The sequence below is a fragment of the Sceloporus occidentalis genome, unplaced genomic scaffold, assembly GCF_023333645.1.
Source record: "Sceloporus occidentalis isolate IW3139 unplaced genomic scaffold, rSceOcc1.0.p SCAF_2, whole genome shotgun sequence".
Taxonomy (NCBI): Eukaryota; Metazoa; Chordata; class Lepidosauria; order Squamata; family Phrynosomatidae; genus Sceloporus; species Sceloporus occidentalis.
Genome location: NW_028316982.1, coordinates 255,262,564 through 255,289,835, shown reverse-complemented (window position 1 = coordinate 255,289,835; position 27,272 = coordinate 255,262,564). Strand labels below are relative to the sequence as shown.

The following is a 27,272-nucleotide window of genomic DNA, read 5'->3' as shown; positions in this document are numbered from 1 at the left end:
AAAGTGGCAACAAGAGTGATGTGATGTCATTTCTGGTCACCATTTTGGGAGGGACTCAAGTAAGGATAGACATTTTCGGGAGCAATGTCAGTGGAGAGGGTGTAGCCTGCGGGGGGTTAGAGGATGGAAAAGTATTTCCTATCCAACTTCTCCTTTAAATCCATTAATGTTCTGCTCATGGTAATGCCAGAAAGTCCATTTAAGCAGACAGGTATAAATAAATGGTCTTCTCAGTGACGGCTCCATAATTATAGGTCTATTTTACTTGCATTGTTTTTATGAAGACATGAAACTTACACTTGTCTATGTCACTAAGAGAATGCCAGGCATAATTAAGTGGTAGCTGCACTATTCCACCTTTCTGCTGAATAGTAACAATGCAACTAATTGTGCATTTGCTAGCATTTTTGCTTATGGTCCCATCAATGGGAAATGTGCATGAAGTGAACTATATGGTGCATGGAAGACACTAGCAAATTGTTATGTATCATCTGATCATTCACATCTACATGAAAAAGGGTGCATTTGCAGACCTCCACTTAAACAACTATAAATTAATACATTCATTAAACAATAGCCAAAATGATACAACTGCATGTGGAAGAAAGTGATCATGAAATAGATAAAAATTAAAGCAAATAGAGAAGAGGCATGTTTTTGTTTATTCAAAGACACATAAGTAGATATAGCTTTAAGCAATTATTATTGTGCCTTGTAGAAAAAATGATTTTGTATTTTATTTTCCATTCTAAATCCATACATGTAAAAAAATAAAATCCAGGAAGAGCACTCTGTGAAAGACAGTGTGGATAACTGCACCTGACCTGCTGAAATACATGCAGGTTGGACTGGGTTTGATTTGTACATAGAATGCTAGCAGGCGCCAATGTTGCTAAATTTCAAAACTGGGGGAGTTTGAAAACTGACAGGTGTTTCTAGGAGTCTTGATGAAAAATGTGGGGAACATGTTACCCATGGGAAATTACAGTAGTAAGTGATGGCATATGCCTGTCTACATTTATTTCTCAACAGATCTGTCTTTGTTAAGGGAAGTCTTTTGATTTATTATGTATCAGCTTCCTTGTCATGACTCTTCATAACCTATTAATTTCTCTTCCCACTTTTATTTTCTTGCACTGATATTAATAGTAAGGTTAGGTAATACAATGTGATTCACACCTGATGGACTTGGAGTGATGAGAGATTTGGATTCTGAGGGACCATACATTTGATGGGCTGGTACTGTGGGGCATTTGCAAACTAGATAGTGCTGAGAATGGATTTTTAAAAAAAAGTTGGTTGTAGATCCTGGCTTTTGTTTTGATTGCGTTTTTAACAGTGAAATACAGGTTGAGTCACCTTTATATGAAATGCTTGAGACCAGATTTTTTTTTCTCTTTATTTAAGAGGGCTTTTTGTTGGATGAAGAGTATTTTGGAATATTTGCATATACATAAGATACCTTGAAGATGGGAGTCAAAAATAAACCATATGCACATAGCCTGAAAGTAATTTTATACACATTTTTTTTACAATTTTCTGCATGAAACCAAGTTTGTGTACATTGATCCATGAGAAAGCAAAGGTGTTACTATCTCAGCCACCCGTGTAGACAATTTTTTGGTATATTTTGGATTTGGGAATTCTAGATTAGGGAGATGTAACCTGTACTGCTTTAGTATTACAGTGGACCCTTGTTATACGCTGGGGTTTGGTTCCAAGATCCCCCATGTATAACAAAATCTGCGGATGCTCAAGTCCCATTAAATATAATGACATAGCAAAATGGTGTCCCTTATAAAAAATGGAAAATCAAAGTTTGATATTAGAAATTTATACTTTTTTTGAATATTTTCAAACCATGGATGCTTGAATCCATGTATAAAAAAATCCATGTATAAGAAGCACTGACTGTACTTCCTCAGGATTTTCTTTTTAAAAATTCCCACAATTCATTCTGTAGACTTCTACACCAGATTTATCTTCTTACTATCTTTATATAAAAATTTGCCGAGAATTTATTGTACATTTCTTGTAAATACACATTTCTGTAGACACTTTTCCTAATTGCTAATGCAAGTAATTCCCCTGTTTTTTGTGCACATGTTTTCATAAACTGCCCATTGTTGGTGCACTGCTTAAAAAATTATCTGCTACAGCTCCAAATTTAGCGTATAAATGATTGTCTGCATATAACTGATTTGTGTGAAGGTTCAGGAACTATGAACTTGTTATTTTATATTCAAATAAGAACATGGTGAATTTCTCACATACTTCTACTTTTGGTGGCCTTTGGATAAAAAATTGTCAAAATATGATAATACACACACTGAAGCATCTCCTTCTCATTTGCTCTGTCCTCTTGCTAAAAAAAATATTTGGGTAATTGCTACTAAGATAATCAGTAATAATGTTAAAAGAATCACATAATCAAATTTTTCAAGTAGTTAGTTCAAAATGTAACAACGAACCAAATTGATAATAGCGATATAGCTAGTATACATCTCTGAAAGAATTTTTCTCTCCCACCTTAATGGGATACAGCTTTGATACATATAATGCACTCCAGACATTGTTAGACTGCAAGTCTCATTGGTCCCAACCAGCATAGCCAAACTTAATCAAGGCTGGGAGTTACTGTTTAACAGCATCTGCATGTCTACATGATTTCCACTCCTACTGTTTCTACATCCTTGTCAGTGGAATGCCAAAAATGTAAAAATGTTGCATGGACCTAAATATCAGTAGAGTCATGAAATGGGTTGCATTTGCCTGTGGGTTTGCTCATTAGTCAACAATTGGTTTAATTGGGACTAACCAATGGATTTCCAGCCACATAGCTGTTCATTCCTAGATGGTGTGTAACTATTTGTCATTAACTTCAATGCACTTCTTTATTCATTGGGACTGAAGAAACTATCACTGGGTCTTCCTTATAGGGCAGGGGCTCCCAACCTGGGGGTCGCGACCTCTTTTGGAGTCACTCAACCCTTTCTTGTGGGTCACCAGGTTGGGATTTGCCCCTGCTCCTCCTCCTCTATGCGTCCAGGCCTCCTTTGGACTGCCGCCTCCTCCTCCTCCACATGGCAGCTGCCACCACAGCTGCAGGTGCCTCCACCGCACAGGGATGGGGATGGGGCTGCCTCCTCCTCCTCCCCTCCTCCCTGTGGGCACCAATGGGCAGTGGCTGTTCACATGCACATTCTACTAGGCCACATGACATTACTCCCTCTGAAGTTAGAATGAGGTGAGATTACATGGCTGAGCACCCCATTCTGATCTCTAAGCAAGTGACTCTCTGTGGCAGCAGCCACAGGAAGCTGCATAGCAGGATGCATTGTAAACAGCCACTCCACATTGCAACTGTGGACTCTGGATCATCCGTGGAGATCTGGGGCCAAAGGTGAGGTTTCTAAATTTGTTATGAGGAGGGCATAGGTTGGTATGATATGGTGCTGGGGAAAAATGCTGTAGATACCATGGATGGTCAAGAAGACAAACAAATGGATTCTAGAACAGTTCAAGTCTGAATTGTCCCTGGAAGCTAGGATAACTACATTGAAACTGTCATACGTTGGCCACATCATGAAAGGAAATGAATAATTAGAAAAGGCAATAATGCTGGGAAAGGTAGAGGGCAGTAGAAAGAGAGGAAGGCCACAAGCCAGATGGTTAGCCTTGATCAGGGAGGCTATGGGCCTGAGCCTACAGCATCTGAGTAAGGCAGTCGAGCACAAAGAATCTTGGAGATATTCATCGACAGGGTCACCATGACTCAAAGTCAACTTGAGGACAGTTAACACTAACAAATACCAAGGTTTGGTGCTGAACAAGCCAGCCATCATCTCACCAGAACAGGGGTTTGGGCTATGTTTCATCTGGACTGCATAACAAAAAGATGAGAGGAGGACATATTATTTGGTCCATACAGACAGCAAGTATGTGTTACAATCCCTTCTTCCTTTATAGCACTGCAAAGTTTTGAGCTTTGTTCAAAATCAGTCATACTTAGTTGATACTAGTAAATCACATTGAACTCACATTTGATATTTTTAAAACTTCAGAATGAACATACTTAGTGTTTGCTATAAAAATATTTTACCTTCTCAAAATCCAATGAACTAGTTTAAGGGTGCTCTAATATGTCTGTTTATGTAACTGTTCCTAGTACACCAAATTTATGCTTTTTTGGAAACCTTCAAGAGACTTTTGGGATTATGTCTATAATAATTTTTTGGGGTGAGAAAATATAACTGCTGTCATCACTTAGGCTGAATTTTGATGTGTGCTTATCAGGGAGTAAATTTCATTGTGTTCAATTGGACTTACATCTGTGTAAGCAAACATGGGCTTGCAGTTGCAGTTATTCTCACAGTAAATATGGAGAACTTGATTCTACACTGTCAGTAACATGATGTACGGTTCTAATAATAATGTTGAGGCTGAATTCCTAGGGTTGCTTATTAAGGAGCAAGCCCCAATAAAAATGATGCGGTATATTTCTGAGCAGCCTGCCAGTGGAAACCTCATCCTTTTAAAGACATGGTGTGGCATCTTTCATATGGATGTCTTTTTGGAATTACTATTTATTCTGCTGGCAGTGCTGTTTTCATCTGTTGTAAAGCCACCCTTATCTTTTGACGATGGGTGGAGTAGAAATGTAATGAAAAATAAATATCTGCAGATGTCTTCCTGTGAGTCTCCTGTAGATAGATTGCTGATATTCATATCTGTAATTTGCTAGCAACCTCTTCATGCTCCTATGAGGACCCAAATTGACAAGGATTGATCTGAATCATTATGTCTGCTGAGAAGCAGAAGAGCCCAATCATGCAAACTTATGCACAAGGGTATTTTTGTGCATGTGAAAATCTTCCAAATTAGCAGATGAAAATCGTCGGCTTGTTTAAGAGCATTCGTGTCACGGGAATTAGAAACCAAAAGATACGAGGCAAATTATTCTATCATTTATATGGAGCAGCGATTATGCAAAGTGCTTTAAAAACTTTATCTTCTTCCAAGGAAGTTACAGTTACCATTCCTCTCTCTTCCCATATGTTTCTCAGAAAGGTTGTAAGAAGCAGAAATTAAAATGGCAAAGCTTTGTCCAGCATGGAAATTCGCGTTGTGAGAAAGTAAAAATGGCAATATATAGATACGCACCTTGTCAGTTCTGCCACAGACATGGACTGTACTGATTTCCTGTTCCCCATTCTTGCTCTGTATGGTTAGGATAGATGAACAAGTGACAGCCACAGAAAGAAAGACAGCTGCAATACTCCCTGTAGTATGAGAAACCTTGGGCCTTATCAATTACCCAATGGTGCCAACCTCTAATATATTCTCTGTCAAAACTAGGACTCTGGTGACCAGGATTCAAATCCTGGCTGGGCCATGTAAACCCACTGGGTGACCTTGGGCAAGTAACACTCTCTCAGCCTCAGAGGATGGTAATGGCAAACTCCATCTGAAGAAACCTTCTAAGGCATGATAGGCACATTGTAAGTCGGAAGCAACTTGAAGGCACACAAGAAGAAAAATGGGCTCCACCAAGATATTGTGTGTGTGTAATAAGTATTTAACAATAATAAATCTATTAAATAATTGATTACCCAAGTTTTTTAAAAAACAGTCTAAACTTTTAAACAGCAGTATGGATGAAAATCCATAAAGCATAACTGTATGTGTGCCTTCAAGTCATTTCTGACTTTTGGCAGCCCTAAGGCAAACCTATCATGGGGTTTTCTTGGAAAGATTTGTTCAGAGGGGTTTGCCTTGGCTTTCCTTTGAGGCTGAAAGAATGTGACTTGCCAAAGGTTACCTAGTGGGCTTTCATGGTCAAGTGGAGATTTGAAACCTGGTTTGCAGAGTCTTATTCCAACACTGAAGCACTATACCATGCTGGGTCTCACATAAAGGAAAATAGATGGCCAAATGTCTTGCCATTTCTTATTCAAGTAAAAGCCAGACACAGAGTGAGCAACACTTTTCCTCAGTAGCCAATAACATTCTCATATTTTTCAATTCTTTCCTCAGCATTAATTCTTACAGAATTTGTGCGCAGTGAAGAAGAAGACACATTTTAATTCAGTACAAATCTACACTTATGTGTTAGCCTTTGTCTGGAGTTCAGTTCTTTAACTGAAAAATGTAAGAATTTCCTTGGTCACCGAAGAAGACTGCTGGTAAAATGTGTATGGTCTCTCCTTGAATAGAGACCTACCAAGATCTTTGGTCATTTCTTTTGCTTCAACTGTTGATTTATGCTTTAGGGACCTTCACATGTTCTTCTATGTGTGTGTTTCATTGTGTATTTTTTAATTTGAACATTCAATAATTCAATAGATTTATATATTTTAATATTTGTTACACACACTCATACACATTTCCTGACTGCTTATTTTCTAATTTTTTGTAAGTTAAGTGTCATAAGCCCTGGACAGACGGGCCCTTTGTGGCATCATGGCGATGTGCTAGGGTTGCCTCGGGGCAGCGTGTGCACATGCTCCACAACCCTAGCACATGATGAGGATGTCGCAGCTGCGCAGCACCATCTACTCGGTGCGCACAGCTATGACGTCCCAGCAGCGCAGCGTCCAAACAGCGCTGCACAGCAGCATTGCACAATTTGGTTGCTGTGGCGCTGCTGCAGAGCAAGGAGAGGCGCCTCCTGGGTGCCTCTTTTTGTGCTCTGTACCACACCATATTCTTTTTGTTGTGCACCATCATCAAAGGACAGGACCCATATCAGACACTGTTAGGGTTAGTTTCTGCTTCTCCTAAGGCATATATGTATGTTCTGTGGATGCTTGAATCCATGGATAAAAAAATCCATGGATACAGAAGGCGACTGTACATTTGGTTCACTGGTACTGGAGAAACAACTACTGTCTCTTCCCCATTATACAATGGGGAACAGGCAGACACACTGGCAGATACACAATGAGTTGATTGCATAATGTCAGTATTTAGCAAAAAGAACAGTGTAGTGTAACCACTGTGTAAGTATGAGACTGTAGTTTTACACTATACAATGTACGATCTCGGCCACAGACTGTAGTGTATTATACAAATATACCTTTTTGAAGCTATTACTATGTCTAAAATGTACATAGTCTTTTGTGTGTATTTTTTTCTCAAACAAAGCACACATTTTGGCAAGATGAGCAGATTTTGGAGACATGATGTACTTAGTCTTGCTCATGAACTTTCAGGATGTGTAGAACTGATATTCAGCAAGCTGATGAAACACTTTTCAATACTTATTGAAAAGAACTGAGCTTGAAATGAGGTAAGATGAACAGGGCAGTTAGCTTTTGGAGTGGTCCCTGCAGATTTCACTTTAACATACTTTGTTCTGTAAGTGATAATAGTCTGAATTCTGTTTTCAGTCTGCACTAGAGGAGATCCACTGAATCAGTGGGATTCTATGTGTTTCTTGCTATTCGACAATTTATTCAGTGAGCCTTCTCTACATATAAGTAATAACAGGATTCAAGCTAGTTTTAACCCCATACCATCAAAGTTCTTGTCATTTGTCATTTTCCAAGGCATTAGTAAGGGGTCACTAGCCACTCTCAGTGGCCCTGGCCATACTCCTTTTTTGTATTCATAATTTTTAACACTTCAATCTTTGGAATGGGGCTGAAGGAACATTTCCTCATGGGGAACAGAATTCTTATTTGGGCAGGCAATTCTTTATTTTGCCATACCCTGTAACTACATACAGTGGTGCCTCGGGTTACGAAATTAATTCGTTCCGCTGTCAATTTCGTAACCCGAAAGGCTTTCGCAAGCCGAATTCCCATAGGCGCTAATGGGGAAAAGCCGCGATTCCGTGTGAAATCGCGCCGAAAAGCACCAAAAGTTTTTTCGTAACCCGAAAAAACTTTCGTAACCCGGAACAATGTTTTCCAATGGGATTTTTTCGTATCCCGAAAATTTCGTAACCTGGGTATTTCGTATCCCGAGGTACCACTGTACTTGGTTACAGTAGTAGGAAGGTGGGCCCACCCATCCCATTCAGGTCTTTTCCCCCCAAATCTGGAGTTTATTGTTGTTTGCTATTAACTGTCCTCAAGTCTGTCCCATCTCCTGGCAGTCTTGTGGATGAGGCATATCCAAGCCTCCTTATCTTTCACTGCTCTGCTTAGATCCTGCAAATTCATGACCTCTCTGATTGAGTCTATCCATCTAGTGTACAGTCTTCCTCTCTTTCTGCTGCCCTCTTTATCTTTCCTAGTGAGTCCTGCCTTCTCATGATGTGACCAAAGTACAACTGCCTCAGTTTAGTCATCTTGGCTTCCAGAGAGAGTTCAGGCTTGATCTATGATAGCCCTGTTTAAATATGTGAAAGGATGTCATATTGAGGAGAGAGTAAGCTTGTTTTCTGCTGCTCCAGAGAACAGGACCCGGAACAATGGATGCAAGCTACAGGAAAAGAGATTCCACCTCAACATTAGGAAGAACTTCCTGACAGTAAGGGCTGTTCGACAGTGGAACACACTCCCTCGGAGTGTAGTGGAGTCTCCTTCCTTGGAGGTCTTTAAACAGAGGCTGGATGGCCATCTGTTGGGGATGCTTTGATTTGGATTTCCTGCATGGCAGGGGGTTGGACTAGATGGCCCTTGCGGTCTCTTCCAACTCTATGATTCTATGATTCTATGATTCTATGATTCTATTGCAGAATCCAATTGTTTGTCTTTCTGGCTGTGTCCACAGTGTCCTTAGCACTCTTCTCCAGCACCACATATGGGATGAGTTTATTTCTTTCTGTCATCTTTGTTCACTGTCCAGCTCTCACATCCAACCATAGTGGTGGGAAATATAACAGTTCAGGAGGTTCTAACTTCAATGCTCAGTTGTATATACAGTCGGCCCTCCTTATACACAGATTTGCCATGCGCGGATTTGAGCATACGCGCATGGCAAATCTGGGGAAATTGTCCCCAATGGCGGCGCACGTGCACACGCACCGCCATTGGGGACAAAAGTCCCTCTCCTCCCCTCCTCTTTCCCTCCCTCCCTCCTACCTATCTACCTAACCTCCCTCTCTCCCCTTTCCCCTCCCTGCTTACCTGCTCCGTCGCCGCACCACCGCCTCCTCCCCCGCCACCATGGTTCAAGGGCCAGGTGCTGCTCGTGGAGGCCAAGAGACCTCCAGGCTGCACCTGGCTCTTTTGCGGTGGTGCCGGCGAGGAGGACGAAGCTTGGCCTCGTCCTCCTTGCCGCCGCCAGTGCCATACAAGGGCCGGCTGCAGCCTGGAGGCCTCTGGGCCTCCAAGCTGCCCCTGGCCCTTGAATCACGGCAGCGGAGGAGGAGGACAAAGCTAGGCCCCGTCCTCCCCGCTGCCGCAGAAGAAGGGCTGGGGGCAGCCTGGAGGCCTCTTCGCCTCCAAACTGCCCCGAGCCCTTGAACCGTGGCGGCGGTGAGGAAGACGAAGCTAAGCCTCATCCTCCTTGCCACCACCACGGAAAAAGGACCAACTGTAGCCTGGAAGCCTCTGGGCCTCCAAGCTGCAGCTAGCCCTTCTTCCACGGCGGCAGCAAGGAGGATGAGCCTTGGCCCTGTCCTCCTCGCTACCGCTGCGGAAGAAGGGCCGGGGACAGCCTGGAGGCCTCTGGGCCTCCAAGCTGCAGCCGGCCCTTGAACCGCGGTGGTGGCGAGGAGGATGAGCCCTGGCCCCATCCTCCTCCCCGCTGCCGTGGAAGAAGGGCCAGCTGCAGCCTGGAAGCCTCTGGGCCTCCAAGCTGCAGCCGGCCCTTCTTCCACGGCGGCAGCAAGGAGGACGAGCCTTGGCCCTGTCCTCCTTGCCGCCACTGCGGAAGAAGGGCCAGGGGCAGCCTGGAGGCCTCTGGGCCTCCAAGGTGCAGCTGGCCCTTGAACAGCGGTGGCGGCGAGGAGGATGAGCCCTGGCCCCATCTTCCTCCCCACCGCCACGGACGAAGGGCCGGGGGCAGCCTGGAGGCCTCTGGGCCTCCAAGCTGCCCCCAGCCCTTGAACCATGGCGGCGGTGAGGAAGACGAAGCTAGGCCTCATCCTCCTTGCCACCACCACGGAAAAAGGGCCAACTGCAGCCTGGAAGCCTCTGGGCCTCCATGAGCAGCACCTGGCCCTTGAACCACGGCGGCAGCGGAGGAGATGGCGGCGCGGCGGCGGAGCAGGTAAGCAGGGAGGGGAAGGGGGGGAGGGAGGGTAGGTAGATAGGTAGGAGGGAGGGAGGGAAAGAGGAGGGGAGGAGAGGGACTTTTGTCCCCAATAGCGGTGCGTGTGCACGCGCGCCCCCATTGGGGACAAATGAGACTTGAGTATATGCGGATTTTGGCATACACGGGGGGATCTGGAACAGATCCCCCGCGTATACCAAGGGCCCACTGTATTTGCATTTTAGGGTCTTGTCTAATTCTTTCAGGGTTTCCCTTCCCATTCCTAGTTTTCTTATTGCTTGACTCCAATCTCTGTTCTCTTCAATGTTTGATCCAAGTATGGGAAGTCTTTAAGTGTTTTAGTTTCTTCATTATCTAGATTGGATTTATGTATATCTTCCATGGTCATTATACTGTTTGTACTGTTATCAAAATCATCATTTACTGGTTGGTTGGTTGGTTGGTTGGTTGGTTGGTTTGTACTTCCAGACACTACTAAAAGTTGATAAGGAGGATGCCAAGTTTACTGATTTCTCAGACTAAATAGCAATCCAAGATAGGCATGACTTCTAGGCCCATTCAGATGTGTGGCTTTTACAGTAACCAAGTGCTGCTGTCCCATAGAATGAGGAAATAATAATTAATAATAATAATTTAATTTATTTCTATACCGCTATTCCAGGGATCACAGCGGTGTACAACAGCAAGTAAAACATACATCATATCATAAAAATACAACAATTAACAATTAAAAGCAATTAAAACGCTACAAAACGACCCCATACAAATGGCTGGATAGATGGAATCTGCCAATTACATTGCCAGGGGAGAAAAGATGACAACAGGCTCATGGGGAAAAAGCCTGGCGAAATAAAAAGGTCTTCAGGTTCTTCTTAAAACCATCAAGGGTGGTGACTGTACGGAGCTCATGGGGGAGAGAGTTCCAGAGCTGAGGGGCTGAAACTGAAAATGCCCTCCGAGATGAACTAAATCGAGCATCTGGAACTCTCAAAAGATGTTTCCCACCCGACCTGAGAGTGCGGAGCAGACTGTATGGGGAGAGGCGGTCCTCCAAGTACCCTGGGCCCAAGCCATTTAGGGCTTTATAGGTAATAATCAACACCTTGTATTCAGCCCGGAAGCGGATAGGCAGCCAATGGAGATCTTTCAATACTGGTGTTATATGGCTGGCCCTGGAACATCCAGTAACCAGCCTAGCAGCCATATTCTGCACTAATTGAAGCTTCCGAGTTTGGTACAAGGGTTGCCCCATTTAAAGCACATTACAGAAATCCAACCAAGAGGTTACCAGAGCATGTACCACGGTTTCAAGGTCCCCCCGGCCCAGGAAGGGACGCAGCTGGCGTCTCAGCCGAAGCTGATAACAAGTGCTCCTGACCGCCGCATCCACCTGAGATGTTAGGTGGAGTGGTGAGTCCAGAAGCACCCCCAGACTGAGAGCAGAGTCCTTCATGGGGAGCGTGACCCCATTCAGGACAGGTGGAAAAATTTCCTTACCTGGACCAGGGGAGCCTATCACCAGTACTTCCGTTTTCTCTGGATTCAAGCTGAGAACATGCATATATGAACTAGCCCAAAAACAAGTTGATTGTGCTCCTCCAAAAGTTTATTACTCTGAACCTATACAAAACTTTCAGTGTGACTTCTAATGGCATCCACTTCTCCCTTCACAGAGAGTGTTGATTATGGGCCAGTGTTTATACAGGAGCCTGACAATGTGATTTTTCCAGTGGATTCAGATGAAAAGAAAGTGGCCCTCAGTTGTCAAGCACGTGGAAATCCTGTTCCATCCTACAGGTAGGTGATATTCTCAAAATTGACAAAACTGGGAGCAGTTTCTCCTGTTTTCAATCCTAATTTTCTTGTTTCCACATCTATTTGTGATTTTTCAGGGGGAAATGTGAAAAATCTTTTGTGCGTATTTCTTCTAACACACTCACATTTTGCTAATAAATGCATATTTGGAAAGCATTTTCCTTTAACATGTCAGTTTGGGGGAGTTTTTTTTAATGTGCATATTCTGTATGCATTTTTTAAAAATGGATAATGGAATTTCAGGATTCTGAGTAGGAAGAAAAATGGAATATAAATAAATAAATAAATAAATAAATAAATAAATAAATAAATAAATAAAATGGTAGTTTTACATGTGGTAGTTTTACACAGAAAACAGCATTTTCTACATAAGAAACAGCTTTTTTGTAAAGAAAATAATATTCCTGCATGGAATTATTACTTTCTGTGCAAAAAAAGACATTTTCTGTGCAGAAAAAACTGCAATTGGGGACATTCCCCACAAAATTAACATGTGGTTGATTTGCACTCAAAACAGCTTTTTCTGTGCAGGAAACAGCAGTCTCTGTGTAGAAAATATTTATGTGCTGAAAATTCTGTTTTCTGCACAGGTGATGCTATTTTGGGGCAAAACAACCACGTCGAATGTTGTACAAAACAAGTCCCAAATTTTGAATATGCTTTGAAACTGTGTAATTTTTTTAAAAAAAATATTTCTTAGAATGGAAAAAAAATGCTAAAATTACTTGTCTCTTCCTCTGATAAGAAAATAAGTGATGAATTACATTCCTAATGTTGAGAACTGTGTAAAATGAAGCAAAACTGCCTTACAATTTCTCTGTTCAGAGCCTGTCGAGGTGGATGCGTACACTGACAGTTCTGCCCATAATATATAATTAATGTAAGATAATTAGAGAGACAGCTGTAATGGTTTGAGTGTTGAACTATGACTCAGTCTGGAGTCCAGGGTTCGATTCCCCACTTGGCTATGACCTAAGGCAAATCACATGCTCTCAGCCTCCAGGGAAGGCAAGGGCAAACCTCCTCTGAACAAATCTTGCCAAGAAAAACCCATGCTAAGTTCACCTTAGGGTTGCCATAAGTTGGAAATGACTTAAAGGCACACAACACATACACACACCTAGAGGAGAAAGTCTAGAGGATGGCATTCATTTCCTATATAGTTCTGCATTCAGACTGAATTAAGTTCATCTTGAAAGTGAAGTTGAAGGCTTTCATGGCCAGCATCCATATTTTTTTTTTGTAGTTTTTTCAGGCTATGTGGCCATGTTCGAGAAGAATTTCTTCCTGACATTTCGCCAGCATCTGTGGCTGGCATCCAAGATGCCAGCCACAGATGCTGGTAAAACGTCTGGAAGAAATTCTTCTCAAATTGGCTACATAGCCTGAAAAACCCACAAAACACTATCATCTCGAAAGGTTTAGGATATCTCTGGGAGAGTTGTGAACAATATCAGAATATGATATGAGAAAGTGCAAGCAAATTTTAAAATAAAATAGCATCTGTGATCATTGGGCCTAACATTATGTTGTCATGAATACTCCCTGCCCTTCGAAAGTTCATAATGACAGTGGGCATAATTGGATCAAAGAATATTTCAGGGAGGTGGAAAGCGAGGAAATGTAGAATTTTGCAGATTTTTTTTTAAAATTAAAAGACATAAAAGATCAACTAGTTTCTTCTGCCCACTTCCACAAGTCAGAAGGTTAATTCTCACCTGCAGGGCAGCATCTCTTCCTCATCAGGCAAGTAGTATTACATGATCATTGTGATGACGAAGGAAATCTATTCAGCTAATTCAGAAGTCTGTTTCTTCCGATGCAGAATGTATGTCACAGCATTTTGATTTAGATTTTCCCCTCATATGTGTATGTTAGCAGTTGCACATTTGTTACAATACTGTCACCTCTTTTTTCTCTCCTTTTTTGGAGGGTGGGGGATGTATTTCCTCTTTTGTGACAACCCTCAATAAGTGCTCTGTATAGGAACAGGAATCATTGCAGTTAATGTGTGCAAAAAGAGAAAATCCACTTGAGGACTAATTTAAAACTTATCCTAATGACAATGTAACTCTAGGGATCTTACCATCAATAGTCTCTTCCCCTCTGCCAGCATGTTTATGATGAAGAAACAGGCATTGATCTCTGTATTACCTAACCAGGGTAAGGAAGCACGTTATTAAAAATTAATTTGTCATCCCTAATATGTTAAAAATCCCAGCAATGAATTTAAAATTCAAGATTTTAATCATTAAATACCAACATTAATTTTTCAAGTAATAATTAACATTTTGTGCTATTTTAAGTCATTATTTTGGATGAGGTAATTGGGAATGGTTGGCCACTTTTAGTAATTTTAAAATGTTTTTTTTAATTTAATGATGTAACTATAAACAGTTCTTATTAACAATTAATGTAACAAACACTTTTAAAATTGTTCTTAGCATTTTAATGTCAGAAAATTAATTGGCTTTGATAATTTTATGTAAATCTGTTAGAATTAATGCTAAAGTTTCCAGGCTAGAAACCCAGTGGAACATAATGTTTTCATCCACATTGTAGATCTAATGCAGTTTGACACTACTTTAAAGACATCATGTAGGACACCATGACTCCATCTTACAGAATTCTGGGATTGTAGCTTTGTGAGGTACCAGCACACTTTGTCAGAGAAGACTAATGATTTTGTAAAACTATACATCCCAGGATTCCATAGGATGGAGCGAAGTAGTGTCAAATTGGATTATTTATACACGGTAGATGCACCCAATGTCTAAGATGATCCACAAGGACCAGCAAAGCCTAGGTGCAAATCTCTAAACATGAGGTTTCTGGGAGAACATAGAGTTCCATGCACTTTTTATCAATCTAATCTACATCACTGGGTTGTTGTGACTGTATTAAAAAAAAAAACACTATGGATCCTGCCTGAATCCCTTCAAAAGAGTGTATAAACAATATCAATCAATCATCACCATAGGAAGTGTATGTGACACTTACATGACATTAGAAAAAGGTCACATTTAAAGGGATGTTCAGATGGGCTCTAGCCATTGAGGAAGTAGTATAGAAAGGACATGTAATCAGTCTCTTCAGATGCTGAACTGAGGCACACTACCGCAGTAGTAAATGCATCAGTTAGCTGGGGTTGTACATGTGCTGGGCTGGATGAGGGCCAATAAATTGAAGCTGAATCCCAATATAATGGAGGCTTTGTGGACTGGTGGAACTTGGGTCTGGGAATTGAATAGTAGCCTTTTTGTACTCCTCCTGAAGAAGCAACCACATTACTTGGGAATATTCCAAGATCTATCACTGTAGGCTCTGAGGCTTGGATGACTTAGCACCAGCTTGGATTGGTGCACTGGCTGCAACTTTCCCTGGACAGAGGTAGCCTAGCCACAATACTTCATGCACTGGTAACTTCCCGGTTAGACTACCGCAGTGCACTTCATGTAAGACTGTCCTTGAAGAAAGATTCAGAAACTGCCGCTAGTACAAAATGCAACAGTCATTTGACTCTGCTTTAACTGCCATAGTTCAATGCTATGGAATTATGGGATTTGTAGTTTTGTGAGTGATTTAGCCTTCTCTGTCAGAGAGCTCTGGTGCCACCACAAAAGACAAAAATCAGGATTCCATAGGATGGAGCCATGACAGTTAAAGTGGTGTCAAATTCTGCAGTGTGGCAGCAGCCTCAGAGAGAGAAAAGAAGGGAGGATGTTCTACTGGGGGGAAACAGAGCACAGGAAAGAGTTAACATTTCTCCCACAGCACCACAGTCTTGAGTCAAATAGCCCCCCTTCTTTCAATTGTGTTTAACATTAAAATATAGCATTGGAATTTCTGGCAACAGAGGTAGTTGCACTTTCTCTGTATTCATAGGAGGAAGTGGTGGTGGCAACACTGGTGTCGTGGTTTTAGTGTTAGACTAAGACTCTAGAAATCAGCCATGGAAACCCACTAAGTGACCTTGGGCAAGTCATACTCTCTCATTCTCAGAGGAAGGCAAAGGCAAACCCCATCTGAGCAAATCTTGCCCAGAAAACCCCATGATAGGTTCACCTTAGGTTGACCATAAGTTGGAAATTACTTGAAAGCAGACAACAGGAACAACAACAACAGTGGCTGAGATGGAAAGAGAAGGTTGTTAGTTCTCTGAGTTGCCTATTTCTCCAAAGTTTGATTTCTTGAGGGTAGAGGTTATTAGACCATGGTATCCTTCTGGAGCACCTGGCAGGGGTGGGAATCGGGGGCACTGCGCTCCAGTGGTTCCGATCCTACCTTTCCGGGAGGTTCCAGATGGTGCAGCTGGGGGACGTGCGCTCCGATAAGAGGGCCCTTACATCTGGGGTCCCTCAAGGAGCCATTCTGTCTCCCATGCTTTTCAACATTTACATGAAACCGCTGGGAGAGATCATCTGGAGTCATGGGGCGCGGGGTTATCAGTACGCTGATGACACCCAAATAATTTTCTCTATATCTCTGACTGATGCAGTGACCAGGGATGGCATCTCTCCTCTCGTGGCCTGTCTGGAATCGGTAATGGGCTGGATGAGGGAAAACAGACTCAGCCTGAATCCAGAGAAAACGGAAGTACTTGTGATAGGTTCTCCCGGCCCGGGGATGGCGGTGGTTCCACCTGTCCTGAACGGGATCACGCTTCCTGTGAAGGACTCAGTACGCAGTCTGGGGGTGCTTATTGACTCGTCGCTCCATCTTACTTCTCAGGTGAATGCGACGGTCAAGAGCACCTGCTATCAGCTTTGGCTGATACGCCAGCTGCATCCCTACCTGGACCGGAGGGACCTTGAAACTGTAGTACACGCTCTGGTAACCTCTCGATTGGATTTCTGTAACGCGCTCTACATGGGGCAACCCTTGTACCATACCCAGAAGCTGCAACTAGTGCAGAATATGGCAGCACGACTGGTCACTGGTACTTCCAGGGCCAGTCATATAACCCCTGTGCTTAAAGACCTTCATTGGCTACCTATTCGCTTCCGGGCGCAATACAAGGTGTTGGTTATTACCTATAAAGCCCTAAATGGCTTGGGCCCAGGGTACCTGGAGGACCGCCTCTCTCCGTACAATCTGCCCCGCACACTCAGATCAACTGGGCAGCAATTATTAAGAGTTCCAAAGGCTAGACTAGTTACTACCACCAGGAGGGCCTTTACCACACTGGCCCCCAACCTCTGGAACTCACTGCCCGTTGAGCTCCGCTCGGCCACCTCCCTGGCCCAATTTAAGAAGGGGTTGAAAACATATCTTTTCGAGCGGGCTTACCCCTGACTCTATCCCCCGGTATATTTTCTCATCCCTCCATCGTCAGCTGGTTGAGCTGGCATGAGTTTGCTTGTTTTTATTGCAATGTTTTAATGTATTTTAATATGTTTAATTGTATGGATTTTCTTGTTGTACACCGCACTTATTTTTAGAAGGGCGGTATAGAAATAAATTATTATTATTATTATTATTATTATTATTATTATTATTATTATTAGAGGCAAGATCTTTGAGGAATGATGACCTGGATCTTTGCCATTGGTCAAACTAGTTTGAAGACCATCCTTTCCAGAATATCTTCCCTCCAAGAACAGCACCTGGATCCTTGAAACCATTACTTGGAGAAATAAATTGCAAAGAGCAGGAAATCTGTTCTTCCACCCAACCAACAATGTTTTTTTCCTCCTTCCCTCACCACCTACAATCTTTTTAAATCAGGCTTTTCCTACTACCCTGGCTCTGTGGTCATAGTTACATCAGCATAGTTTCCGAACACGTGCGGATTGTCCACATCATATCTGTATATTTCACCCACACAGAATTATGAAATTCGTACTGTTGTATCAGTGCTTTGTTTTCATCTTTGGTATTTTCTTGAAAAGGACGATTATTAATCTGCTTTCTTTGTTTTTCTCCTAAGATGGCTCCGAAATGGAACAGAGATAGATACTGAAAGTGATTACCGCTACAGTGTGATAGAAGGGAGTATTATCATCAATAATCCCAGTGAAACAAAGGATGCTGGACAATATCAGTGCATTACTACTAACATGTTTGGCAGCATTTTGAGTAGAGAAGCTGCACTTCAGTTTGCATGTAAGTAACATTTACTTATTAGAAGTGATTCTCTTAGAAATGATTAATTGATTCTGCCTTTTTATTGTCTGGATCTGGCTAATGAACTTATTCCACTGTATTCTGAATGATGAGAAAGAGTCTGAATTATGATGGGCTGGTCCATTTTGTCTGCTATTATCCATCTGCAGCTTCTGCTACATGTGATGGTGTTACTTGGGATCCCATTTTACACATTTTCTTTATCACAACAGAAGCTAGAAATAGCCTCCATACTTCATATCACAGCTAGGACATGTAATGTAATTCTTATCCCTGGTGTGAAAAATATCATGCCTTCAATGAGAGTTGATATCTTCATGATTCATATTCATCTTTATGGCCCATAGTTATCCTTATGACCCATATACATGGATCCTTTCTCATATCTGTGCATGGTACCATCTGTGTTTTGTTTTGTTTTGTTTTAGAGGAGATCCATCCCTTTCTTTGCTTATATTTTTCAAACACCAGCAAGGCTGTATACATTTTAATATGTGTACATTGCTGGAGTACATTCTCCCATCGTTTAAAATAGATTTTTCATGCATTTGAAATGTGTGCACCTTTCTAAGTGTGTTGAAATGTCCACAATTGCCTATCGGCATGGATATTCCAAAGTGCAAATTGTGTCATCCCTCAGAAAGTCTAGAAAGTGTAGGCTAAAACAGCCTCACCAGACCCTGAACCATAACTGGATTTCTCACACATTCGTACTTTTAGATTTGCTAATGTTGGCGGTAGAGAAATTCATATATTAAAGAACTATAGGAACAAACATCATTTTGTACTGTAACAACAGTGGAATGATGAAACTATAACACAGAGAATAAACACTGGGTTTTTAAGATTAAAGTTTGGGCTAAGAAGGTCATCACAAACTAGGAACCAGGCTGATGTCTATGGGTGGAGACTTCATTGCTTTGGTGCTGACACTTGCTTACGCCAAGACAATAGTAGTAATGGGACACAAAGAAGAGATTTGCTTGATAATTTAAGAGAGCAAGCAGTTCCCATGGGAATGTATCACCTGCAAACAAACAAAAAATCACAGTGGCCCCAGTGTAGCATTGCCAATGACTGGAGGTGTGTTATGTCAAATTATTTCTCCATATAGAGGAGAAAAAAATAATGTAAGCAATTTTCTCACAGATGTTTTCAAAAAGTGTAGTTTCCAAAGAGGTTTCAGAGATGGAGGCGAGTCTTCAGCAGTGGATGAGGGGTCTTCCCATGCCTACCCCCAAACAACAATAATAGGGTGGGAAAACCAGGTGAGAATTGGGAGGATGTAGCCTTCCAGGATCCTCTCTTGGCTCTCTTCCCAGCCATCCCATATTACATCGGGGGGGGGGGGGGGAGTCAGGCAAAACTTGGGAGATGAGAATATGATATAAGGAAGGTGATAGAGGAAACTGGACAAGGATCAGGATGCTATAGCCTACCAGAATCCTCTTTTGGGTCTATTTACTCCTCACAATAGCAATGGGAAGATTCAGGCAGACTCACCAGTTGTATCCTGATTGCTGGTTCACAAGATTCAGACATCACCATCATGTAATGGCTATTGGAAGACAGCCCACAATGATCCTCCTCTTCAATGGACTGCCTGCCTGCCCTCACAGATTGAAGGATGGCAGGAAATAAATGAAAACAAAAATCCATCAGTGATACCTTTATTGGACAACTGAAATGCACAATATATTTCTTGCAAGCTTTCAGATCTCCATGGGCTTCATCATCAGGCAAGATGTTACAAACCAAAGAGGGGAAAAGAAAAGAAAGAAGAAGAAAAAAAAACAATTGGAGATGCTAGTCAGATGCCAGCATGTTGTTTCAGTCCTTAGTAGAGATGGTATACTGGGAAAGATATGGTATACTGGGGAGGGTTAAGGGATCAGAGGTAGTCCTCAAGTCTTTTCCAGAATTGGACAGGGGATGATAAAGGGACTTGAGGAGGATGTTGTAGCTTTCAAGCACCTGAAAAGTTCTTTTTGTCATTTCAACCCCCTCAAGTTTTCCTTCCCTATCATACATGCATTTGCCATTCTACTTTCCTCTCTCAACCAGTATGTTGCTATTAATTTATCCATGTGCAAGCATTTGCTTTTTTTTTTGGAAACAGAAGTAATGTGGAATATCATCTGTCACAGTTCTAAAACTCTTTGCAATAACAAATGTTCTCTCTAGATGCAGTAATGATGTGCAGCGATTCCCTGTATAAAATTGTCACTGTGCCATTTGAGCTTATTGCCATGCTGATAAGGTATTTGAACTGAAATGTGACATCTTCAGCTTCCCTCATAGCCTGCTGAGCTTAGAACCTCAAAACTTCTAGCAATCTATCACAAGCTTAGACTCTCTCCCATCTGTATCAAATGAAAAATGAATTTGAAGGGGGAGGGGGTCCCAAGTTTCCCCGTGCCATTGCGAGTTCCAATGTCTCAGCATAGTTACTCTAACAAACTGATACTATGTGTGTCTAAATACAGAGCAGGGTACTTTCCAGGCTATTTGGTATTAAGACTGCAGTCAGTAGAGTAAATCACATCCCACAATTAATTCTGAGCCAGTCTCTAACCCAGTGGAGGCGGGTGGCTCCAAAATCAAGGGAATGGTTAATCTGCACCAACTTTTAGTCTGAGGGTGCATCTACACTGAAGAAATAATGCACTTTGACACCACATTACTTGTCATGGCTCCATCCTCTAGAATCCTGGAATTTTGTAGTTTTATGAGACACCAGCACTCTTTGACAGAAAAGGCTAAAGACCAATATAGATTTCCCCTTTAACTGCTGTGGCTGCATCCTATGGAATCCTGTGGTTAGTAATTTTGAGAAGTGCTAGAGCTCTCTAGCTGAGAATCCTAAATACTCCTTCTAGAAGGAAGATGCCTGGAAGATGCCAGCCACAGATGCTGGCAAAACATCAGGAAGAAACTTTTCTGGAACATGGCGACATAGCCTGAAAAACCCACAAAAAAACCTATGGATGCCGGCCATGAAAGCCTTCGACTCCTTCTATGCAGCATAGGATGAGGTCATGTCTGATAAACTGCTGTGTAGTGTGACAGGGCCCTAGAAGTCATAACATTATAGAATTATAGAGTTGCAAGAGACCACAAGGGCCATCCAGTCCAACTCCCTGCCATGTAGGAACTTGCAATTAAAGCATCCCCAACAGGAAAGTCTGTGCTCGGAGTTAAAAGATAACAATGGTCCAAAACACACCGCAGAAATAATCCTGTTTGAGACTGCTTTAACTGCCCTTGCTCAGTGTCAGGAAATCGTGGGAATTGTTGTTTATTGTGGCCCCAAAGCTCTCTGACAGAGAAGGATAAATGTCTCGCAAACACTATAGTTCTCAGGATTCTCTGGCATTGAGCCAGGCCAGTTAAAGCAATCTCAGACTGGATTATTTCTGCAGTCTGTTTTAGAACAATGGTAGTTAAAAAATAACAGCCTTTATCAATGACTTGGATGAAGGAACTCAGGGCATGCTTATCAAATTTTCAGATGACAATAAATTAGGAGGAGTAGCTAATACCCCAGAGGACATGGTCAAAATTCAAAATGATCTTAATGGAACAGTAAACTGGGCCAAAACTAACAAATTTAATTTCAACATGGAGAAATGTTTATCCCTACACTTAGGGAGAAAAAAAATGAAATGCGCAGATATAAGATGGGGGACTCTTGGCTGCATCAATAGAAGTATAGTGTCTAGATCAAGTGAAGTAATAGTACAACTATGTCCTGCTTTTATGCATTTATGTACTGTGTTTATGAAAATATTCCATATCCACTTTTGCACATGGAGTGCATTATTTAGTGGATCCCTAAAAATGCCAGTAGGAAAAAGTGAAGACATCTGTGAAAACCATGTTGTCTTCTATTCCTAGTACTATAAAGTAGGATAGAGTAGTTCTATTGGACGTTGAATCTGAATATATAGATAGCATGTGAAAATGCACTGAAAGTGGTCAGTGGACTGGATTGGAACCACTTTGGCTTCTGTTTGTTATTTGTTCTGTGAACATCTCTCCCCTCACATATTCAATTGATCTTCTCTTTCATGCAATAAAACATGCTTTATCTCTACAGAGATTATCTTGCTGTTTGAAATCTGAACATGACTGTATCATTTATATTCTCCAAATCTATCTCAAAAAAAAAAAATTCAGTGCAACTTTCCTCTTCCAATTTAATTCAGCTGATTGTTACTGCTTCTTCTTTTTAATCTTCTTTGGCATTTCTTGCTCCCTCAATCTGTTTTCCCATTTAGGATACAGAAAGACAAGTACCGATTAGCTATAGCTTATATCTCCTTTTACCAATGGTTGCACACATAATAACTGTCCCCTGACAGACAGGATAAGAAGCCCACAATGACACAGATAAATAAATCAATAGGGTATTGGGTGACAGCCTGCCTGTGGTATATTCCATCATGAAATACTCTTGACAGCTCACTGGAGAGCTTACTGCCACCTGCAAAAGGCTAAAAGCATTGGACCCAATCTCCTCCTAATTCTATGTGCACTGACTATTGGTTCCAGATGGAGGTGTCCATTTTCATTGATCAATGCACACAGTTATTATCTAGGAGCCAATATGAACATAATTCTGTGGATGTATTTATGCGTTTTGATTTGTCGGCCTCCCTTTTTGGATTTGGACCATAGAATCTTGAAAGTCTAGTCAGAATTATTGCATCCTACTTTGTTTTTAGGGGAAAACACACATTTTCCATATATGCTGGCTTGCGGCCATTGATTTAATGGTTGAATAGTGAGTCACCATGTAAATCAAATTGATTCTATGGCTCTAATCCATTTGGGATTTTAAATTTTTTTAAAGGGATAGCTCAACTGGAGTAATCTGTAGGAATGGATAGGTTTTAGCTTTGCACCTAAAAGTGTAAACAGAAAGACTGTTTGGAATTCATTCTGCACAAAATTTGCATGTGGTTATTTTGCATAGAAAATCCCATTTTCTGGATAGAAACAGCATGTTCTGCATAGAAAATGAAATTTCGACCTAGAAATATTATTTCCTGCACAGAAAATGCTATTTCCTATGCAGGAAATGCTGTACTTGGGGACTTATTCTGGGCAAAATTTGCACATAGGTGATTTGCATAGAAAACAGCATTTTGAAGAATAGTCAATTCACCATTGAACAATTGATTCAGTGGGTCTACTCTAATGGAGTTTAACCAGTGGAATACAAGCCTTTATCTACACACTCCTACCTGCAGCCTGTTTTAAAATACAAACATGCATCTGAGGAAGTAGATCAAGGCTCTGTACACACTGGCCATTAAGGCTGGCAAGGGTGCGAAGTCAGGGCATAGCATCCTATGGATGGGTTGCATCTCATTGTGGGCACGGTCCAGGAAGGGACAGGAAAATAGCAGATGTGAACACCTGGCTTCGCAGATGGTGCCGCCGAGAACGATTTGGATTCTTTGATCATGGGCTGCGGTACCATGAGGAGGGACTTCTTGCAACAGATGGGTTGCATCTCACAGCAGTTGGAAGAAATGTTTTTGCCAACAGTCTCAAGAACTTGATCAGGAGGGCTTTAAACTGAGTTCCGTGGGGAAAGGAGACAATATTAAGGAAGGCGAAAGGGCTGAAGAAAATAGTCAAACAGACATAGAGGAAACAAGAAAAAAAGTGCAAGGACCCAACAGTGGGAGGCAAAAAAACTTGCACAAGCAGCAAGTAAAAGGGACCCGTGGTCTGCGATGTCTCTACACCAGGGGTAGGCAACCTGCAGCCCGTGGGCCGCATCCGGCCCGCCAAGGCCTTCCAAGTGGCCCCCGAGCACTCCTGCCGCCGATTGCCACCGATTTCCCCCGTGTCCCTGTTGGTGCTCTTGGACATCTCAGCGGCTTTCGATACCATAGACCATGGTATCCTTCTGGGGCGCCTGGCAGAGGTGGGAATCGGGGGCACTGCGCTCCAGTGGTTCCGGTCCTACCTCTCTGGGAGGTCCCAGATGGTGCAGCTGGGAGACGTGTGCTCCGATGAGAGGGCCCTTAAAACTGGGGTCCCTCAAGGAGCCATTCTGTCTCCCATGCTATTTAACATTTACATGAAACCGCTGGGAGAGATCATCCGGAGACATGGGGCGCAGGGTTATCAGTACGCTGATGACACCCAAATAATTTTCTCTATGTCTCCGACTGATGCAGTGACTGAGGATGGCGTCTCTCCTCTCGTGGCCTGTCTGGAGTCAGTAATGGGCTGGATGAGGGAAAACCGACTCAAGCTGAATCCAGAGAAAACGGAGGTACTCGTGATAGGTTCCCCTGGTCCAGGAATGGCGCTGGTTCCACCTGTCCTGAACGGGGTCACGCTCCCTGTGAAGGACTCCGTGCGCAGTCTGGGGGTGCTTTTTGACTCGTCCCTTCGCCTGACTACTCAGGTGAATGCGACGGTCAAGAGCACCTGTCATCAGCTTCGGCTTATTCGCCAGCTGCGCCCATACCTGGCCCAGAGGGACCTTGAAACGGTGGTACATGCTCTGGTAACCTCGAGACTGGACTTCTGCAATGTACTCTACATGGGGCAACCCTTATACCAAACCCGGAAGCTACAAATGGTGCAGAACATGGCAGCCAGGCTGGTCACTGGTACTTCCAGGGCCAGCCATATAACACCGGTGCTAAAAGATCTCCATTGGCTGCCCATTCGCTTCCGGGCGCAATATAAGGCGTTGGTGATGACCTATAAATCCCTAAATGGCTTGGGCCCAGGATACCTGAAGGACCGCCTCTCCCCATACATTCCGCCCCGCACCCTCAGAACATCTGGGCAGCAACTACTTAGGGTTCCCGGGGCGAGGTTTGTCTCCACTACTAGGAGGACATTTTCCATCGCCGCCCCGGCCCTTTGGAACACACTGCCCATAGAGCTCCGCTCAGCTACCTCCCTGGCCCAATTCAGACGGGACCTAAAGACCTTCCTGTCTGGGATTGCATTCCCTGATTAAAGTCCCTTAGGCCTCCTTCCTCAGCACTGGCAAAGGGATTGGCTAACCCGGGGCTTTTTTTGTCTTTGTCTTTGATGAAATTGTTGTATGGTTTTATTGTTTCTTCTACTGTTTTTAACCTGTTGTAAACCGCCCTGATCTGCTGGAAGGGCGGTATATAAATAAAAATTTTATTTATTTTATTATTTATTAAATCGGAGCCGCGGTGTGAGATTAGAATCATAGAATCATAGAGTTGGAAGAGACCACACGGGCCATCCAGTCCAAGCCCCTGCCATGCCGAAAATCCAAACCAAAGCATTCCCAACAGATGGCCATCTAGCCTCTGCTTAAAGGCCTCCATAGAACAAGACTCCACTACACTCCAAGGGAGTATGTTCCACTGTCGAACAACCCTTACTGTCAGGAAGTTCCTCCTAATATTGAGGTGGAATCTCTTTTTCTGTAGCTTGCATCCTTTGTTCCGGGTCCTGTTCTCTGGAGCAGCAGAAAACAAGCTTGCTCCCTCCTCAATATGACATCCTTTCAAATATTTAAACAGGGCTATCATATCACCTCTTAACCTTCTCTTCTCCAGGCTAAACATCTCCAGCTCCCTGAGTTGTTCCTCATAGGGCATGGTTTCCAGACCCTTCACCATTTTAGTCACCCTCCTCTGGACACGCTCCAGTTTGTCAATGTCCCTTTTGAATTGTGGTGCCCAGAACTGGACACAATATTCCAGGTGGAGCCTGACCAGAGCAGAATACAGTGGCACTACTACTTCTCTTGATCTAAACACTATACTTTTATTGATGCAGCCTAAAATTGCATTGGCCTTTTTAGCTGCGGCATCACACTGTTCACTCATGTTCAACTTGTGGTCTGCTTGGTCTCCCAGATCCCTTTCACATGTAGTTTAATTCATCCAGGTGTCCCCCATCCTATATCTGTGCATTTCATTTTTCTGCCCTAAGTGCAGTACCTTACATTTCTCCGTGTTGAATTTCATTTTGTTAGCTTTGGCCCAGCTTTCTAGTCTATTCAGGTCGTTTTGAATGTTGATCCTGTCCTCTGGAGTATTAGCTATTCCTCCTAATTTGGTGTCATCTGCAAATTTGATAAGTATGCTCTCCATTCTGTCATCCAGGTCACTGATAAAGATGCTGAATAACACTGGGCCCAGGACAGAGCCCTGTGGGACCCCACTGTTCACTTCCCTCCAGGATGAAAAGGAGCCATTGCTGACCACCCTTTGGCTTTGGCCGGTCAACCAGTTACAAATCCATGTAACAGTTACTTTGTCTAGCCCACATTTTACAAGCTTGTTTGCAAGAATGTCATACAAGGTTGCCGTGGCCCCAATCCAGCTAGAAAAGGAGTGGCATTGTGCCATCCCTAAGGGGCTGTATGTACAACCCCTAAGTCTACAAAAACATATGCCATAAGTTCTTTAGTACAGTTAGTTTCAAAGGTGCTACAAGATCCCTTTTTTACACACACACAAGCACACACACACACACACACATATATACATATATATATAAACCCAACCTGAACATTTTTCTCTTACATTACCAACTAGATGGTCTTAAAATAGACAATTTCTGAGAAGATGTCCCTGTATAAATATGAGATGTGCTTCTTAAGTGAAACCACAAGGTTAATCACTGAGTACCTGTTGCTTGAGAACAACAATAGGGAAGACTATTCTTGTCCTACTTAGGTCTCTCCAAAGGCACCAGCAGCCCTTTCTGGGAAAAGGAAATCAGATTATGGACCAGATAGGTCCTTGATCTGTTGCTGCATGCTTATCTTCTGATATAAATGTAAAGCAGTACTGTATATCAAATTGTAAATAGTAATTTTCTTTAAAACCCATTCTGAGGCTGCATCTACACTGCAGAATTAATTCAGTTACACACCACTTGTATGGCTCAATGCTATGGAATATTGCAATTTGTAGTTATGTGAGCAATTTAGCTTTCTCTATCTGGTGCCACAGCGAGCTGTAAATCTCAGGATTCCGTAGGACGGAGCCATGACAGTTACAGCAGTGTCAAATTGCATTAGTTCTGCAGTGTAGCAGCAACCTAGGAAATAGGATGAACAACATCAGCTGCCCAAGATTGCTTTGTCTTTTCTGTCCTTGGAAAGATTGGTCTTAATAGGCTCATTAGGATGATGA

At 42.6% G+C, this 27,272-nt stretch overlaps 1 protein-coding gene across 5 annotated transcripts in view; it reads left to right on the top strand.

Moving 5' to 3' along the window:
• Nucleotides 1-27,272, top strand: part of CNTN5 (contactin 5) — a 934,652-nt gene that overhangs the window by 608,396 nt on the left and 298,984 nt on the right. For all 5 annotated transcript variants that reach the window (XM_089512787.1, XM_089512786.1, XM_089512784.1 and 2 more), the window contains 2 exons: nucleotides 11,841-11,964; nucleotides 17,912-18,087. In XM_089512787.1, the coding sequence (XP_089368913.1) occupies nucleotides 11,841-11,964; nucleotides 17,912-18,087 (300 nt within the window). The remainder of the gene's footprint in view (nucleotides 1-11,840; nucleotides 11,965-17,911; nucleotides 18,088-27,272) is intronic.